This window comes from Phocoena sinus, chromosome 16 (genome assembly GCF_008692025.1).
Source record: "Phocoena sinus isolate mPhoSin1 chromosome 16, mPhoSin1.pri, whole genome shotgun sequence".
In the NCBI taxonomy this organism is placed as follows: domain Eukaryota; kingdom Metazoa; phylum Chordata; class Mammalia; order Artiodactyla; family Phocoenidae; genus Phocoena; species Phocoena sinus.
In genome coordinates this window covers 6350035-6367569 of record NC_045778.1, presented here as the reverse complement: position 1 = coordinate 6367569, position 17535 = coordinate 6350035, and the positions used below count along the sequence as shown (strand labels likewise).

Sequence of the window (17535 nt, the reverse complement as noted above, 5' to 3'; positions counted from 1 at the left end):
TGATTTGGGCCATGCATTTCTTTTTCTCACTTAACTCTGAATATTGTAGAAAATGTTTTTCTCAATTAATAGGTGACAAATGTCTCTCACTTGCAGTGTAACTTGCTGGTCACTTGATTGTTTTTAGGATACTGAGGTTGTAACTATTATTTACTCTTCTTTGTATAACTTTGAAAATATGAGTCTTCTAGTCAGAAAGGAAAATAGATGAAAAATGTGTAAGGGCATTATTAGTATGAAAGAGTCCTCTTGTGATTACTAGATGTTATTGTGATCTAATATTGTTTTCAGTTTTTTCAGAGGGCTATTATATTGCCATAAAATATTCACTGAAGCACTTATAGGTTAAATCTTTTGACATCTCTGAAAATAACTTCAATTGTGAATTAAAATTTTATCTACCATTGATCATTAGGGTCTTCCCGTAGCTTTATAGTCAACTCTTTTTTTTAATATAAATTTATTTATTTATTTACTGTTTTTGGCTACATTGGGTCTTTGTCGCTGCGCGTGGGCTTTCTCTAGTTGCGGCGAGCGGGGGCTACTCTTGTTGTGGTGCGCGGGCTTCTCATTGCGGTGGCTTCTCTTGTTGTGGAGCACAGGCTGTAGGTGTGCGGGCTTCAGTAGTTGTGGCAGGCGGGCTCAGTAGTTGTGGCTCACGGACTCTAGAGCGCAGGCTCAGTAGTTGTGGTGCACGGGCTTAGTTACTCCATGGCGTGGGGTCTTCCTGTACCAGGGCTTGAACCTGTGTCACCTGCCTTGGCAGGTGGATTCTTAACCACTGCGCCACCAGGGAAGCCCCTAGTCAACTTAATTAACTATGATTGATGATGTCAGAACAGTGAGGTGTGGGTGTATTTAATGTAAATTTATTTCATTGGCAAAGATTTTCCACTTCTCCAGCTCTTGAGAGTGAAAGTGTGGCTGAGTTAAGAGTGTGAACAGTAGGGACTTCCCTGGTGGTCCAGTGGTTAAGACTCTGTGCTTCCACTGTAGGGGGCACAGGTTCGATCCCTGGTTAGGAAACTAAGGTCCAGAATGCCGCACGATCCCCCCGCCCCCCGAAATAAAAGAGTGTGAACAGTGGAGCAAAATGGCATGGGTTTGACTCCTGCCTCTGCCACTTCTTTGCTGTGTAACCTTGGGCAGGATGCTTAGTCTTTTCATGCTTCAATTTTCTCATCTGTAAAATTGCGATAATAGTATTCCCTGTCTCTCAGAGTTGTTGCAAAGGTGAAATGAATTCTGTCCTTTAAAGGGTTTAAGTAGTAAATAATCACTATGTAAGTACTGGATATCATCATCGTGTATTGAATGAAAAACTTTAATGAAATACTAGTATGTAACATGATTTCATTTACATGTAAAAATGTGTTTATATGTGAGTATGTAAAAATTCTGCTTACTAGTGCTTATGTCCAACAGGAAGGACTGTTTTGGGCTATATTTTATGAATTTAAAAACAGTATTCCTGTATTGTATATTATATAATATTATAGGGAAAACAGTGTTTGAATCAAGAATTCTTTTAATTTTGAAAAAAATTGCATCTAATATTTAGACATATTTTACCTTTCTACAGATGTCATCCAGAAGTGTAAAAAAATTTTTTAAATAAGATAATTTATGGAATCTCACATAGAATGGTCTACAAAAAGGACCAAACGGGAATTCCCTGGTGGTCCAGTGGTTAGGACTCCATGCTCTCAATGCCAAGGGCCCAGGTTCAGTTCCTCGTCGGGAAACTAAGATCCCACAAGCCGTGCAGTGCGGCTCCCCCCAAAAAAGACCGAAAATTATAGTCTATTAAAATAATGTCTGCTATGTTTCTTTGCTGAAGTCTCCCTTTCTTGTATATGAGAAGAAAACGTGCAGTTGTCACTGAGCAAGTTTATCTTTGCTTTCTAAAGACTCTAGCAAACATTCTGAGTTAGTGATTTTCCTGTTGAGAATCTGTGTGTAATGAAAGATTTGCTGTTGGGATTGTGTTGTACATGGGCAAAGTATGAAGGCAGGCGAAAGGTTGAGAATTACTAGTGTTGGAAATGAAGCGCAGCCCATCTGCAGTCTTACTTTGCTTGCTGTTCCTTCCGCCTCACTACTGTGCTCTTTCTCACTGCCAACAGACGCCATGATGTTCATGCTTAGTGCTTTAAGCCTTGGTGTGTAAGTGCCACAGGCAAGTACCACAGTTTAAAGTGCTCACCTCCTTAAATTACGCTTCCTCAAAGTTCTTTCTCCCCTTTCTTCAGAGTGATTTTCTGCAACAAAGTCTGGAACCTGGATCTTAAGGTCATTTATCTGACCTTCATTTCCTCTTCCATTACTCAACTCAAAAAGGTCTTCATTATGGTTCTCTGATTGCCGTTTAAAATTTGTACAAAGATAAATAAGGTTATCTCTTCCCAGGATTCCCCAGACTCCACTGTTGCAATGGTATATCACTACCTTTGTTTTCTTTTAAGAACTGTTAATCTACATACATACCAGTTAATCTGCCTCCAGCCATTCCAAAATTATTATTTTTTTTTGTGGTACGCGGGCCTGTCACTGTTGTGGCCTCTCCCGTTGCAGAGCACAGGCTCCAGACGCGCAGGTTCAGCGGCCATGGCTCACGGGCCCAGCCGCTCCACGGCATGTGGGATCTTCCCGGACCGGGGCACGAACCTGTATCCCCTGCATTGGCAGGCGGACTCTCAACCACTGCGCCACCAGGGAAGCCCCCAAAATTATTTTTGATACCTTCCTTTAATTGTTTTATTTATATTCTGCTTTTAATCCTAATATATTCAGATATTTTATTTTTTAAAGATTATCATCATTAAAGCAAGTTATTGATCCTTTTGATTATGTATAACCTGAGTGAATTTTGCCCTTATAATTTACATTGTATGCAGAGGTTTTCTTTGATTCTACCTAAAGAATAGAATTTTGAAATTATAGAAGTATTTGTGCCCCTCTCCCTCAAAAGTTTTTTCCAATAACCTGGCAAAAGTATATATGCAACTGCTATTGTAGGATAGCAGTCTACTTGCTGTTATCCTTCAGAAAAAGGATAGAGCATAATAAGGCTTATAATGATATTTCTTAGAGATTATTTGTGGGTACAGGTTCTACCCAGTGACAGTGCTAAGATTTACCCAATAAACTAGTGATTTGTACCTGGTATACAGGTCTGCAGACCTTTAAAAAAATTTTTTTTATTGAGGTATAGTTCACATGTAAAATTCACCCTTTTAAAGTATTCACTGTTCAGTGTTTTTTAGTATATTCACAACATTTTTACAACCAGCACCACTATCTAAGTCCAGAAGTTCTTTATATTATTCACTGCTTTATTCTGATATGAGAATTTGATTCTAGTTTCCTTCTTGATAAAAATTGGGAAAAAATTAAAACACTTTTATTAAGTCTGTACATGTTCTTATGTTCTGTATGTTTTAATCTCTTAAGAAGCTACACGTGTTCAGTCTTCCTGATACTAATACAGATGTTTAATCTACTGTACAAAATTTGAAACTGAGTTAGTTGTTTGAAAGAATAAGGATCATTAAAGTCCGAATTTCATTTCAGAGATTGAGCCTCTGCAGTTTCTGGCTCAATTTTATATTTGTACCTCATTATTTGATATTCTTTGGCAAGTGTCTTGTCTAAAGTTCTTCTTACTTGATTTACAATTAATTTACAGTTAATAGTGATGTGTGATCAGCTTTAAGTGTCTAGCTGTTAGTTTGTTTAGTAAACGTTCTCATGTAATTAGCTTTGTTTCCAGTGGCATCATCAGACATTATTTCAGAGACAGTACATTATTTTGTTGTGGCTCTATGAACACATACCTGGTACCAGAGAAGCAACAGTGTCAGAGGGGAATAAACACCAAGCAGACTCTCTGCTTGTTCTATCTTTGCTCCCTTAACGTATTTCTGATGCTCATTTATTTTAGTATATCAGTTTACTGAGTACTAGTCTTATGTAAACAATTTCCTGGCTAAACTCCACTAAAAGGTAAAGTTAAAAGGAGCCTTAGGTATAATGGTATGGTTAATACTGGTTGTATACATTATACTGATTGTATACATTTTGTGATTTCAGGAGAAATAGAAATCAGAAGTACCACAGTAAAAAGAAATAAACCTATTCACTTCACTTACTTAGTCAACAAATATTTATTGAGCATCTGAACTGTGCCAAGCACTGTTCAGGTACTTAGGATATATCAGTGAACAAAACAGGTATTTATAAAATCTCCAGGGCACTTCCCTGGCGGTCTAGGAGTTAAGACTCTGCGCTTCCACTGCAGGGGGCATGGGTTTGATATCTGGTTGGGGAACTAAGATCCCACATTCCCTGCGGTGTAGCCAAAAAAACCCCTCTGCCTTTAGAGCTTATATTCTCTCGTATGCGGGGAGATGGACAATACAGAAAAAAACAGAAGAATTAAGTAAATTATGTAGTATGATAAATTTGTAAGTGCTGTGGAAATAATAAGAGTAAGGTTGGGCGGGGGAATTGGGATGGGCAGGTTATAAATTTGAATAAGGTGATCAGTGTAACGTAATTGAGGTGACATTTGAACAGACACTTAGAGGAGGTGAAAAAGTTTCCAAATGTCTGGGGATAAAGCATTCTAGGCTGTTTCTCTGCCAAGGGGAGGAGTAGTTGGTGGAGAAAGTGAGGCCAGGGGATCTTCTGTTTTTTTAAGTGGGAGAAGTAACAGCGTTTTCTTAGAAATAACACTATACTGGTAGAACTCAATCTAGTAGAGGCAGAAAAATTGATACAGGAGAGAGAAGCGAGCATTGCTGGAATAAAGGCTTGAGTAGGTGAGAGGGAGGAGGAAATCTAGTCCACGAGTGGGGAATGGTTTTGGAGTGGAGTCTGGACATGATGTGAAGTGGATGGATGTTTTATGTAGCCAGTCAGTTTACATTTTTATATATATAACTTTATCGTGTGTGAAGTCTTCACATTTGTTAAGTCTTATGAAAGAAATTAGGATTTTCATTACTGTTGCAGATGACATTGTTAGCCAAGTAAGGCCCAGTTTTCTCTTTCTATGTTTTACAAATTTGATTAATGTTATTTGTGACATTGTGACTTTCTGTCTTGCTAATGATAATGGCAGAAAGGGTATCCATAAAACCCCAGCTGAATGAGTCTTCTGTGACTACTTTGAAAAAAGCAGTAATTATGGTTTTAAATTTGGTTGTGTTGTCCTTGAGAAGTTCTTCTAATCAAGTAGAAATCAGACTTGTGAAGTCTGTCATTATTATCCCAAGCTTTGTGCCAATTTGTAAGGTTTTATGCTCTGCTAATATGAAGGTGTGTTGATTTTTCCTGCTACCTACTTTCTAGGTCAGGGTTAAACTGCTTTAAGTGCCATTTGAAGTACAGTAGTTCTACTCAGTAGCAAATTTTGAAGATTTGCTTTTTTTAAAAAAATGATTTATTTTATTTATTGTTTTTGGCTGTGTTGGGTCTTGGTTGCTGCGCGCGGACTGTTCTCTGGTTGCAGCGAGCGGGGACTACTCTTCGTTGCGGTGCGCGGGCTTCTCATTGTGGTGCGCTTCTCTTGTTGCAGAGCGTGGGCTCTAGGCATGCGGGCTTCAGTAGTTGTGGCATGTGGGCTCAGTAGTTGTGGTGCACGGGCTTAGTTGCTCTGCGGCATGTGGGATCTTCCCGGACCAGGGCTCGAACCTGTGTCCCCTGCATTGGAAGGTGGATTTTTAACCACTGCACCACCAGGGAAGCCCTGCTTTGTTTTTTTATCACGGGACAATTTTTAGGTTAATTGAGTGATCACTGAAATCAGATAGTGATATTCCGCCTGTCACTCTAAAATGTTTAATAGTATTATAATAGGTTTTGCTTCCTTTATATTTACGTCGGAATATATAAATATATATTGGAATACATTGGAATATATAAATATAAAAGGATGACATTTATATTGTCATCCTGTTTTATTTTATAAAATATCATTTTTATTTTATTATTTTTCTCATTCTCTTGCAGTCTATTTATTCAGCTTTCTTAGTATCATTACTTATTCTGGGCATTTTTTTTTTGATTCATAAAGCCCATTTAATTTTTATTGGAATATAGTTGCTTTACAATGTTGTGTTTCTACTGTACAGCAAAGTGAATCAGCTATACGTATACATATGTCCCCTCTTTTTTGGATTTCCTTCCCATTTAGGTCACTACAGTTATTGTGGGCATTTTTTTTTTTTTTTTTTTTTTTTTTTTTTTTTTTTTTTTTTTTTGCGGTACGCGGGCCTCTCACTGTTGTGGCCTCTCCCATTGCGGAGCACAGGCTTTCGGACGCGCAGGCTCAGCGGTCATGGCTCACGGTAGCAGCCGCTCCGCGGCATGTGGGATCTTCCCGGACCGGGGCAAGAACCCGTGTCCCCTGCATCGGCAGGCGGACTCTCAACCACTGCGCCACCAGGGAAGCCCTATTGTGGGCATTTTGATCACAGTTACTAGAATCTGTTTTCTTTACCACTAATTGTGGGCTTTCTCGGAACCAGATTCAGAATTTTTTTTTGTTTTTGTTTTCCTTTTTACTATACTTTCCTCTAACATCAAATGGATGGTTTTGTATAGTTCCTTTTTCTTTTTTCTAACTTACTAGTCCAATATACAGTGTAACTGAAAGGAATTTTTTTTTTTTTGCGGTACGGGGGCCTCTCACTGTTGTGGCCTCTCCCATTAGTGGCCATGGCTCACGGGCCCAGCCGCTCCGCGGCATGTGGGATCTTCCCGGACCGGGGCACGAACCCGTGTACCCTGCATCAGCAGGCGAACTCCCAACCACTGCGCCACCAGGGAAGCCCAAGGAGTTTTTAACATAATACAAAAGAACCATATTGTGCATCTTATGAATATGTAGTTTGTGTATATTTGATATTAAAGACAGCAATGGTGATCTCTTACCAGAGTGTTTCCTCTCCTCAGCCTGATCCCCATTAATAAAGATCTGCCTTCCCCTATTTAAAATTAGCTTTGGAGGAATTCCCTGGCAGTCCAAAGTTTAGGACTCCGTGCTCTCACTGTGGCGGCCCAGGTTCAATTCCCTGGTCGGGCAACTGAAGATCCCGTAAGCCGTGTGGTATGGCCAAAATAAATAAATAAATAAAATTAGCTTTGTCCTGGGAGTGTAAAACTGCCATCTCCAGAATTCCTTTAATCTGAGAGGAGGATCTAGTATATTTTAGTGCAGTACTGGGATGCTTCATATGGAGCCTTTAGCTTTTTGAGAATTTGGGGACCAGTGTTATTCTGTTCTGATCTTTCCCTTAATGTTTTAAAATAGCACTAAATAAATCCAGAAGATTTTTAGGAAAATGGATTGCTTTCCTCTAATGATAACCTTTTTAAAATTATTATTATTTTTTAGAAATTTAGAAAATTATTTAAAAATTTAAATTAGCCGTTCTGTAGGTTGTAGGAAATGGGGTAAGATTTCTAGAATACCTGTATTCATCAGCTTGGTGTGCTTATTCTTTGTGAAGATAAATAGAAATATTTCATTTTTTTTCTTTCCCTAGACCAGAGGAAGAGTCTTCTTCATCCTCCAGTGATGAAGATGAGGATGATAGGAAACAGATTGATGAGCTGCTAGGAAAAGTTGTATGTGTAGATTACGTTAGTTTGGATAAAAAGAAAGCACTATGGTTTCCTGCATTGGTGAGTAACTTCAGTATGAAAGAGTTTAATTTTCAACTATATAAGTTCATGAAGAAAACGGTTGATTTTCTTACTAGTGTTTTTTCATAGGTACAAAATGGGGAAATGGTTTTAGCATCATTCAGTTCACACAAAATTACTTTGAAAGTTATTTCTGAGTACAAAGAACTCCTGAAGTCATCCGAGAAAGGATGAAAATCATGATAATTTTAGAGGCTAGGTATGTTACACTGCTCAATTTTGGGTGAAAAATTCCTCATGCAAACTTTTAAAGCTTCTAAATCTACCATGCAAAAGGCTGCAAAAGAAGAACAGAATCTTGTTTTCTACTGTTGTCTACAAATGATATCTGTTTTTCATCCTTTTCGGTAAACATTTTGTATTCTTTATCCCAAGTGTTTAGTGTTTTGCACAAAATAAATGCCCAATAATTGTCAACTCTTACAGTTATAATTAAAACTGATGAGGGCAATTATTTGAATAAGTATAAATACTTTATGATACCTTTTTACCTTTGCATATATCCATCTATCCATTACACATTTATTGGATGCCTGTTATGTGTAAGGATTGTGCTAAGGTCTTTATGCTGATTATGACGTATGTATTATTTATCCTCATTTTAGAGATAAGGAAACTGAGTGTTAGAAGGGTTAAGTAACTTGTCAAGCTTTGGGTTAATGGCATGCTAAAAACGGAAGTGTCAGTGTATGTGATCATTTCTTTTTTCCTAAAGCACTAAGATTCTTTGAAAGAATTTCTTTTGAAAACATGTTTTAAAAGAGCTTTGTGTGTCTTTTTCTAAAACAAAAGGAACATTAAAATTTGCACTTTAGTATTTTCAGTATTAATTTAAGATTCTCTCATCATAATTTCTAAATAGTTTCCTTGAAGATGAGAAAAATATTTAAAGATATACAATACTGAAAGGTTAGTAATCTGCTTAGTCAATGATTTTATCATTATTTTAAAAATCTTAGCATTAGTGATACATATTATCCTCCCCACAAATTTGAGATCTTTTGGAAAGTGATAAATAATTTTTATCAACTAGAGTGAGAAATTGTGTTTTGAATCAAACAATCTTGACATAATCACATAAACAGTATTTGTATTTCTATTTTTAAAATTAGTGTTTATAAATTGAGTAAATTTTAACAACTGCTTGGTAACATCATGTTAGAGAACAATTGCATACTTCTAGGAACTATTAATAGCCACCATGTTTTGAGCACTCCTGGCCAGGCACTGTGCTAGCTTGTTCATGTAAGCACATGGTCTCATTTAATGCTAATTGAGGCTGAAACATAAGTGGTATTTACCCCCATTTTAAGGGGAGGAAATCTTAGCTTCCCTGACTCACGCAGTCCTCTTTTTCAGTTTCCTTCACTGTTTCTCCTCTAACCAAGCTTTAAATGTTGTTATTCAAGGTTCAGAATATATCACATTGTATTCTCTTTAGGGTGATCTCATCCCCTTTTATAGCATTGGTTGCAGAGATAATAAACTGAAATGTCTTAGGGACCAAAGAAAATCACATGCATGGGTGAATGGGATAAAATGTGGATTGTAGTTGCTGTAAGAGAATGGAGAGTGAACCCACTTACACGCCATCGCCAGCACTGGCCAGAGCTGTCACGTGTGTGGTTTTCAAAATCCTAAGCTCATGAGAAAGAAAAAAATGTGTGATTTTGGCTCACAGTTTTAGAGCCCTGATATTTAGACTGTTTACTCCCAAGTTTATGGCTTAGAGTTCAGACCCCTACTCTGAGCTCTGGACCTGGGTATCTATCTATCATTATCTCCACTTGGCTGCCCTTTAGTCACCTCAAAATTTAATTCACCTCAAAATTTAATAAGCCTAAAGCTAAATTTATTCTCTCCTCCCTTATTCCCAAACATGACCCTTCTCCATTGTTTCCTCTCCCTGTGAATGACACCATTTGCATGAGGCAGAAATGTAAGCATTTCTCTGTCATCTCTCTGTCATCTCTCCACTTCCCTAATTATCGCTAATATTTCTTGTTCCTTTAATTTGCCATCAGCACCACTTTACATCCAGGTCACCATCTCTCACCTGGAAGATTTGCAGTAGCTTCATCTCTTCCAACTCTTGTCCTTCTCTGGTCCATTTTCTTTATGACAGTCAAAGTAATTTTTTAAAAGGCAATTCTATTATGACATTATCTTGCTTTGGATCCTTCCCTTGAAGAGTTTAGATTTTATCCTCAGAATTAACATGGCATACAAGATTGACAAATCTGAACTCTGTTTACCTCACTTATTCAGCCCAGGCAGAAAGTTAGCTACATTGACCTTTTGCTTCCTGGAATGGGCTCCACTGCTTGCTGTGTCAGACCCTTCGCATTTCCTCTGCTTGCAGCGCAGCCCTGTGGTACACACGTGTACACACATACATCCTTCGTCAAGCCAGTTTCTACTCAGCTTTCAAAGCTGAGCTTAAATGTTGTGTCCTCAAGAAAGTGGTTCCTGACCACCTAGATAAAGACTTATCACAATAGCAGTTAAATAAATGTACACTTACTTGTTTAGTGCTTGTCTTTCCAGCTAGAATACAAGCTCATTGTGGGGAGGAACGGTGACTGACTAGGCCTCTGTGGTCTAGTACGGTACCTTGATGAAATAGTTAATATTTGTAGAGTGACTGGATGAATGAATGAACAGATATTAAGTACTTACTTCTGGACTTTTTTGAAATGATAGGAAAGTTTTCGTAGATGCTAACGCATGTAAAAGACTTTCATGAGTGAATTATTTCATAATGCCATCAACATTTAAGCAATGCTTAATGCAGTGCAGTTACAATTATGGAAATTGTTAACCTTTTAAAGACTGAACTAGAACTTACCTGTTTCTCACTCCTCTCAAACCTGTGGTGAGAATACATGCCTTTATGTACTATTGTGTCATTTTTCAGAGCTAATGAGACAGTCCTTAAATCTGTCATACTTACTTAGCCCATTTTTCATTAAAAGCTGTAAATATACTATTGTTCTTGGTATATCTAGTGGGCTATCTTGGGATTAAAATAATAAAAATTTATAGGTGTCTTACATTAGTATTACCTTTGGGAAGGCATGCTTTATCCTTTAAGTAATAGTTGAGATGACTTCAAATAAAATAAATCTTTATTTTGTTCATAATAAATCTTATACAGACTCCAGGAAGGTACCCAGTTTAAAATGCTTACTTTTTAGAGTGGGTAGTAGTATGGAGAAATTTTAGCATGTGTTAAAGTGTATATTTAAATGTAAGTAATCAGTGGAACGTCATCTCTGTCTTTTTTAAGATAGAGACTGCTCTGATTAAGGTTCTGATATCTGATCCCATTTTGGTCCTGCTGTTCTCATAGCCCTGCTGCAGACCCTTTGTTAGGACTAGCCCTCCCTCTTTTTCCACCCCTGAGCTACTCTCATTCCAGCTTTCTATTTCTGCCTAGACTTTGTCCACAGCTTCAGTCTAGTCATAGCCACAGTTCTGCTCTCAACACTGTGCCTGTGTAAGAAAACAATGTGGATTAATCCAGAGAGCGGGAAGGATATAAACTTAAAATTACGTGTGTGTGTTCCCACATGTGTGTGTAGCTGTTTACCCTCAAACTAAAATTAGTTTTTAAATTTTAAGCTGAAACTATTTTTGAAAAGGATTTAAGTAATTGATACTTATATAACTATCTATAAATGTGCTTTTAGTTATAATAGTTTCACACTTTTTTTAAAAGGTGGTTTGTCCTGATTGTAGTGATGAAATTGCTGTGAAAAAAGACAATATTCTTGTTCGATCTTTCAAAGATGGCAAATTGTAAGTATAATTCGCTTGGTATGAAAAATATGCTGTTTTTCCAGATTGGGATGGTAAATTATAAATTAGTTATTTCCAATGACCTTATGCTTTTCCTTCTCATCATACACGATGTTTCAGAGTACGGTCATTTTTCATATTATCATTAAGTATAGTAGTCTTATGATATGTCTTTTCTTGTTCATTTGGTCTTTTCTAAACCAGACTCTAAGTGCTGTCTGATTTATCAGTATTTGCCTATGTAATAGCTGATGATTTATTGAGGAAAATTCGATATATCTACCATATCTAATACTTGATTGATATTGATATATTTATTGTTTTTGAATGTCTAATTAGGATTTTCTGTCATTTTTAATTATGTCTAAATGGGTTAGTGTTACCCTGTTGTGTAACATTCGACTTCTGCAGTAGGCTGAGGATTAAAATGAATTACTATAAATGTATGTTAAGTATTAAGAAAGTGACCTTTCATGTAGAACTTTTCTGGAACTGAAAAACTGTGTTTTTTTCTTTCTTGAAGAATTGTGTGACTAGAAAATGCATGTATTTTATATTTTGCCTTATTGGGTGACTATACTTTAAGAGGATCATCATGCTTTAAGATTGGTGTTTGGGTTTTCAAGTTCTGAAATGTGATTTTTAAAAACGGTCTATGAAACTCAGTTTCACAAAATGGAGATAATCAGAGAAATCTGAACACTGAAATTGAATACTGGTTTGATGATATTAAGAAATTACTGTGAATTTTTAAATGTGTGATAATGATATGGTTATATTTTTAACAATTTTCTTTTAAAGCTCCGTAATGAAATATTATAAATTAAACTATATAATGTCTGGGATTTGCTTCAGAATAATCCAGTTGGGGTGGGAGGAGGTAGGTAGGGGTATAAATGAAACAGTGACTCTGAGTTAATGATTATTGTAGTTGGGTAACGGATATGTGGGAGTTCATTGTACTGTCCTGTCTACTTTTGTATATATTTGAAATTTTTAAATAAAAAGTTCAAAAAAGCAGGCTGAAAAATGTATTTGGAATAGTTTTTAGGCTTTTCTGGGTTGGTTGAGACAAACCAAGTGCAGAAAAGATGAATGATGATTTATTAGTGTAAAATAGGAAATATGTGATGTATATGATAGAATGAACCTCTCCCAGTTGCTTGCATCCAGCCCCTCCTTACGGTTGCTAAGTTCCATGAAAAACCTTAAATTATATGTTAGAAGTTTGCTTGTGAACCTAGAATTCAGTTTAAAAAAAAATTGTTAAAAGAACATTTTACATTATAAAATAGTACATGTTCTTCCAGTCTTAAATTTAGTAATTTCTTGTGCTTATCCTAAGATGATGGCCAATTCTTGCTATTCAACTTATTTTTTATTGGATTGATGCATTCTGCTATCCAGACATTTTAATTTATTATTTTCAGTGTTTCAGTGTTCTTAGTATTGCATTTAGCTAAGTCCTCTGATATTTGAGAATACCTTGTTGTTTATAAAACATCTCTTAAGGTGGGGTCCTTCTGTAGATGATTACATATTTTAACATCCTGCCTAGCATTTTATTTGGGACTTGCAACCCTGTATGCAATCATTTTCATTGTAAATGTCAGTGTTTCCATGTCTTCAGTATCTTTCTGTGGTAGGTAATTGGACTCTTAATTAATCTCTGTTGTATTTTTGTGGGTTTTTTCCTTTAAAATTAAAAAAATAATATAGTACTTCAGTACCAAGAAAGGATGTCCATGAAATTACTAGTGACACTGCACCAAAGCCTGATGCTGTATTAAAACAAGGTAAGGATAATCTTGGAACAAATTATAGTTAATTTAAAAACTGATGGGGAATTCCCTGGCGGTCCAGTGGTTAGGACTCTGGAGCTTTCATTGCTGGGGCCTGGGTTTGATCCCTGGTCGGGGAACTAAGATCCTGCAAGTTGTGTGGCATGGGCAAAAAAGAAAAAAGTAAAAAGTATTTCTGAGGATTAAATATTCTTTTGGTCTTAAAATTTTTTTTAAGTCTTTAAAGTTACATTTGGTTCTATGCGACTTATACTTTTGTAAACCCATGTGCCTTTTGTTATCATAGGTATTCTTTTTCTTTTTTTTAGCTTATAATTGGGACAATAGTCTAAAAATGGGAAAGAACAATATCATCAGCTGTTACTGTAGTCTGGCTTTTGCCTAGTAAATAAAATATTAGTTCCTGAGGATGGTAGAAACAGGGATCAAAGTAATTTTGATTTGGCATTTCTTATAACCGTAGTTATATTTTATTAAGGAATACGTGATAATTGCATCTCTTACTTGATTTTTAGCATTGTAAATAGCTGTTTATTTTTTCTTTGCCCATGTTCACTGAGTCAAATAATATGCTATGTAGACTGGTTAAAAATCATCAAGAATTTATGGTTTAGAATTTATTTCCATTTATTATAAAGTGAGAATAACTAGCTAATTTTAGTTTAAGCTAATTGTTAATATAATTTTAATTCAGGCTTAACGAAAAATGTAGAGGACATATTTATAGTATATTTTCAGGTATTGTGTGTTACTACAATGACTCTGTGCCTGGTATATAATACTGTTTAATAATCTCTTTTTTTTGATAAAACGATTAAAGATTTACCTATCTTAAAGTATTTTTTATTAGACACTCCTAATTTTCATTTAAAAGAAGAAAACTGCCCCTTTTGTCTTTGTGGGAACCTAAGTCACCTTCAAAGGGCAGCAGTTTTGGGCTTCCCTGGTGGCGCAGCGGTTGAGAGTCCGCCTGCCGAGGCAGGGGACACGGGTTCGTCCCCGGTCCGGGAAGATCCCACATGGCGCAGAGCGGCTGGGCCCGTGAGCCATGGCCGCTGAGCCTGTGTGTCCGGAGCCTGTGCTCCGCAATGGGAGAAGCCACAGCAGTGAGAGGCCTGCGTACCGCAAAAAAAAAAAAAAAAAAAAAATGGTAGCAGTTTTGCCATCTATAAAATGGGTGCCTAATGCCTAAAACTGTTAAAATTAAATGAGTTGCTGCATGGAAAAGCAGTTAGCATAGCGCCTAGCTCATAGCAAACACTTCATAAATGTCAGTGGTGGCAGCACAATAGTTTTTTATTTCTTTATCCTATTAGTATTTTTAGACAAATCAGTTGTCTTAATTTCTCCAGTTGATATAGTTTATGGTCTCTTTCCAGCCTTTGATCAGGCACTTGAGTTTCACAAAAGTAGAACTATTCCTGCTAACTGGAAGACTGAGTTGAAAGAAGATAGTTCTAGCAGTGAAGCAGAGGAAGAAGAGGAGGAGGAAGATGATGAAAAAGCAAAGGAGGACAACAGCAGTGAAGAGGAGGTGAGTGAACATAGTTGATGCCTTTTCAAATGAAGGACACATGTTTCCTTGGTGAGTTGGGATTTGGCTAAAGTCATTAATCACTTAAATATTTTTAACATTAGAAGTATTTCATAATACAGTTGTACTTTTGATATTCATCATGATCAAGTAGTTTGCTTGCTTACCTTAAAACAGAAATATGGTCTTGTGAAATTAAAAATATTAAGTACAGTTATCTCAGTAACCTCAAAAATATTTCTTAATCTTCAGTCCATAATGTATGTGTCAAATCAATACGTTGTACACCTGAAATTAATATAATATTGTATGTCATCTATACTTCAATTAAAAAAATAAAAAGGGAAAAAGTTTGTTAATCTTGCTGTGCTTTTTGTTTATCAGATGGTTAAGGAAATCCCTACCTAATATAGGAAAACTCTACTTTCATATGCTTTTTACCATCATGTAGACAGCTGTCACCTCATAGTATGTTTACATCTGCATATTTTATTAAAATACCTAGTAAAATATAAAATATGTCTTCCATCTAGTATTAAAGGAATAAATAGCAAAAAAAGTAAAGATTAATATCTCTTTAATTCAGAGAATCTTATATGACTTTATCTAATACAGTTGGGTAGATAGTTCTAATTAGACCATAAATAAGACATCTGTCAATTTATATGGATCAAGGAGCTAAATTTATATTTTATTGTAGCTGTTACTTTAGGTCTAGCAATGACAAGTACCGGGAAAAGATGCTCATAATATTACTAGTGACATTGCACCACTGTGCTCTTTAATGGTTTCTTGGACAACTTTATCAAAGTTATTGGGGTAATGGTGCAGATAGTGAAGCTGCAATACGTGACCATGAAGTGAATTGTATTTCATGTTTTTAGGAAACAAAGATAAGTTAATATATAATATTTTAGGTAAGTTATAAAATTCTGCCATTTAACTATATAGTAAGCAACTAGTAATGAAATAGGATTGTTTTAGAGTTTATGTTTTATAATATAGTGATCTATGACGGTGTGTAGTGTAAGTTTCACAGGCTTCAGTCTCCTTCCCCACTGCCTTCTATTTAAAATGCTCGGAGCCATCAGTTCCTTGCTTAAAACCTCTGCAGTTGCTTCTTATCACTCTGAAAATCAAGCTTCACTTTTAGAACCTCCCTTTGTAGTCCCACCCCTGCCTTTTTTTATATCACTTCTCTTGGTATACCCTCCTACTTTTTTGGGGGCGGGGAGGGGGTGTTGCTGCATGGTGCATCTTGCGGGATCTTAGTTCCCTGATCAGGGATTGAACCCAGGCCACAGAAGTGCTGAGTCCTAACCACTGGACCGCCAGGGAACTAACTCCCTACCCTTCTACTTATGAACATTATGTTGCGGCAACATCAAATTACATACCTCGTTTCTACTCACCTCTGCACAAACCAATACCTCTGCCTACAGTGCCCTCCCCCTGTCAGCCTGACACAGTCCTGTTCGGTTTTTTAAATCCTACTGACATGTCCCCTCTGTAAAGGGAAACCCTCTGAGAACTATCACCTTCCTCACCCTAGGAGAAGTTAATCACTCGATTTGCTAATCTAAACTACTACTGTTGCTTGTAGAAATTTTTGCCTACATATATATGTGTACATACATATGTACATATATTTATTTTTCTATTTATTTTCTCTCCTCCTAATCTGTAAGCTCATCAATGGTAGGGACTCTGTCTTACTTGTACTCTGTCTGTCATAGTGTGTAACGTGTAACAGATGATCAGTAAGTATTAGTTACCAAAACTTCTGTCACTTAGATTTATGTTTTACAAATGTTTTTGTAAAAGCAGATCTGGTTTCCAGTTTAAACTTTTTTTTTAAGTTAAATACAAACTTCACTTAAATTTTGTTGCAACAGGAATACATTTGACAGTTTATGTAAGTCAAATATTGTACCTTGGGGGCATTTAAGATAATATCTAGAAAACAGATTTCCTTAGACTTACATGTGACTACTATACCACAATCCAGTGTATGTGGACCATGTTTAAGTTGAGAAATACAGATTCATCCTGAGCAAACTAATAATTGTCATTGATTCTTTTCTTCCCGACTAGCAAGCACAATAGTTTATCAACATGAGTTTTTGTTGTTTTAACTTCCTTCCTTTTTTCTGCTAGCTTATAAAATAAAGAGGCAAATCTCACTCAGTGGCTTTAGCCTCATGATTTTTAAAATTAAAATGATTTATTTAGACTACCAGTTGAAAAGTATGCTCCTGACTTTTACTGTTAGTAGTACATTTGTTTCAGCCAGAGTAACTGTAAAGCCTAGGTGTATATTTTGAATCACTTCCTCTGCAGTTACTCCTGATCATGTTCTGTAATGGCAGGTGCCATCGCTTTTTTCTCTTTTATTTGACTCAGCACCTTGCATAGTGCCTACACTTACCGGTGCTCATTAAATATTGTTGAATGGCTTGATAGTCACTGAATTGATGCGTTCCTCCATCTCACCTACTACCCTGCTCCTTGCAGGTTGCTTCAGGACCAGCTCCCTACTGCCACAGCCCCTGGCCACAGCAGCAAGAAGCTAGTCCCTCCCTTGTAATTGATAAATCGGGGAACTATTTTATTACTTGAAGATTTCCCTAAGTCTGAATCTTCAGGTATTGTAGATCAAGTTTGTTCCCCACTTTACTGATTTTA

General features: G+C 36.5%; 1 protein-coding gene across 9 annotated transcripts in view; it reads left to right on the top strand.

Annotated features, from left to right (window-relative positions):
* Positions 1 to 17535, top strand: part of ARID4B (AT-rich interaction domain 4B) — a 127298-nt gene that overhangs the window by 65355 nt on the left and 44408 nt on the right. For all 9 annotated transcript variants that reach the window (XR_004346170.1, XR_004346168.1, XR_004346169.1 and 6 more), the window contains exons 8-11: positions 7554 to 7692; positions 11435 to 11514; positions 13234 to 13310; positions 14696 to 14850. Coding sequence is in view for 6 of the 9 variants with exons in the window: in XM_032608062.1 (XP_032463953.1) it covers positions 7554 to 7692; positions 11435 to 11514; positions 13234 to 13310; positions 14696 to 14850 (451 nt within the window). In the remaining 3 variants the exon portion in view is untranslated. The remainder of the gene's footprint in view (positions 1 to 7553; positions 7693 to 11434; positions 11515 to 13233; positions 13311 to 14695; positions 14851 to 17535) is intronic.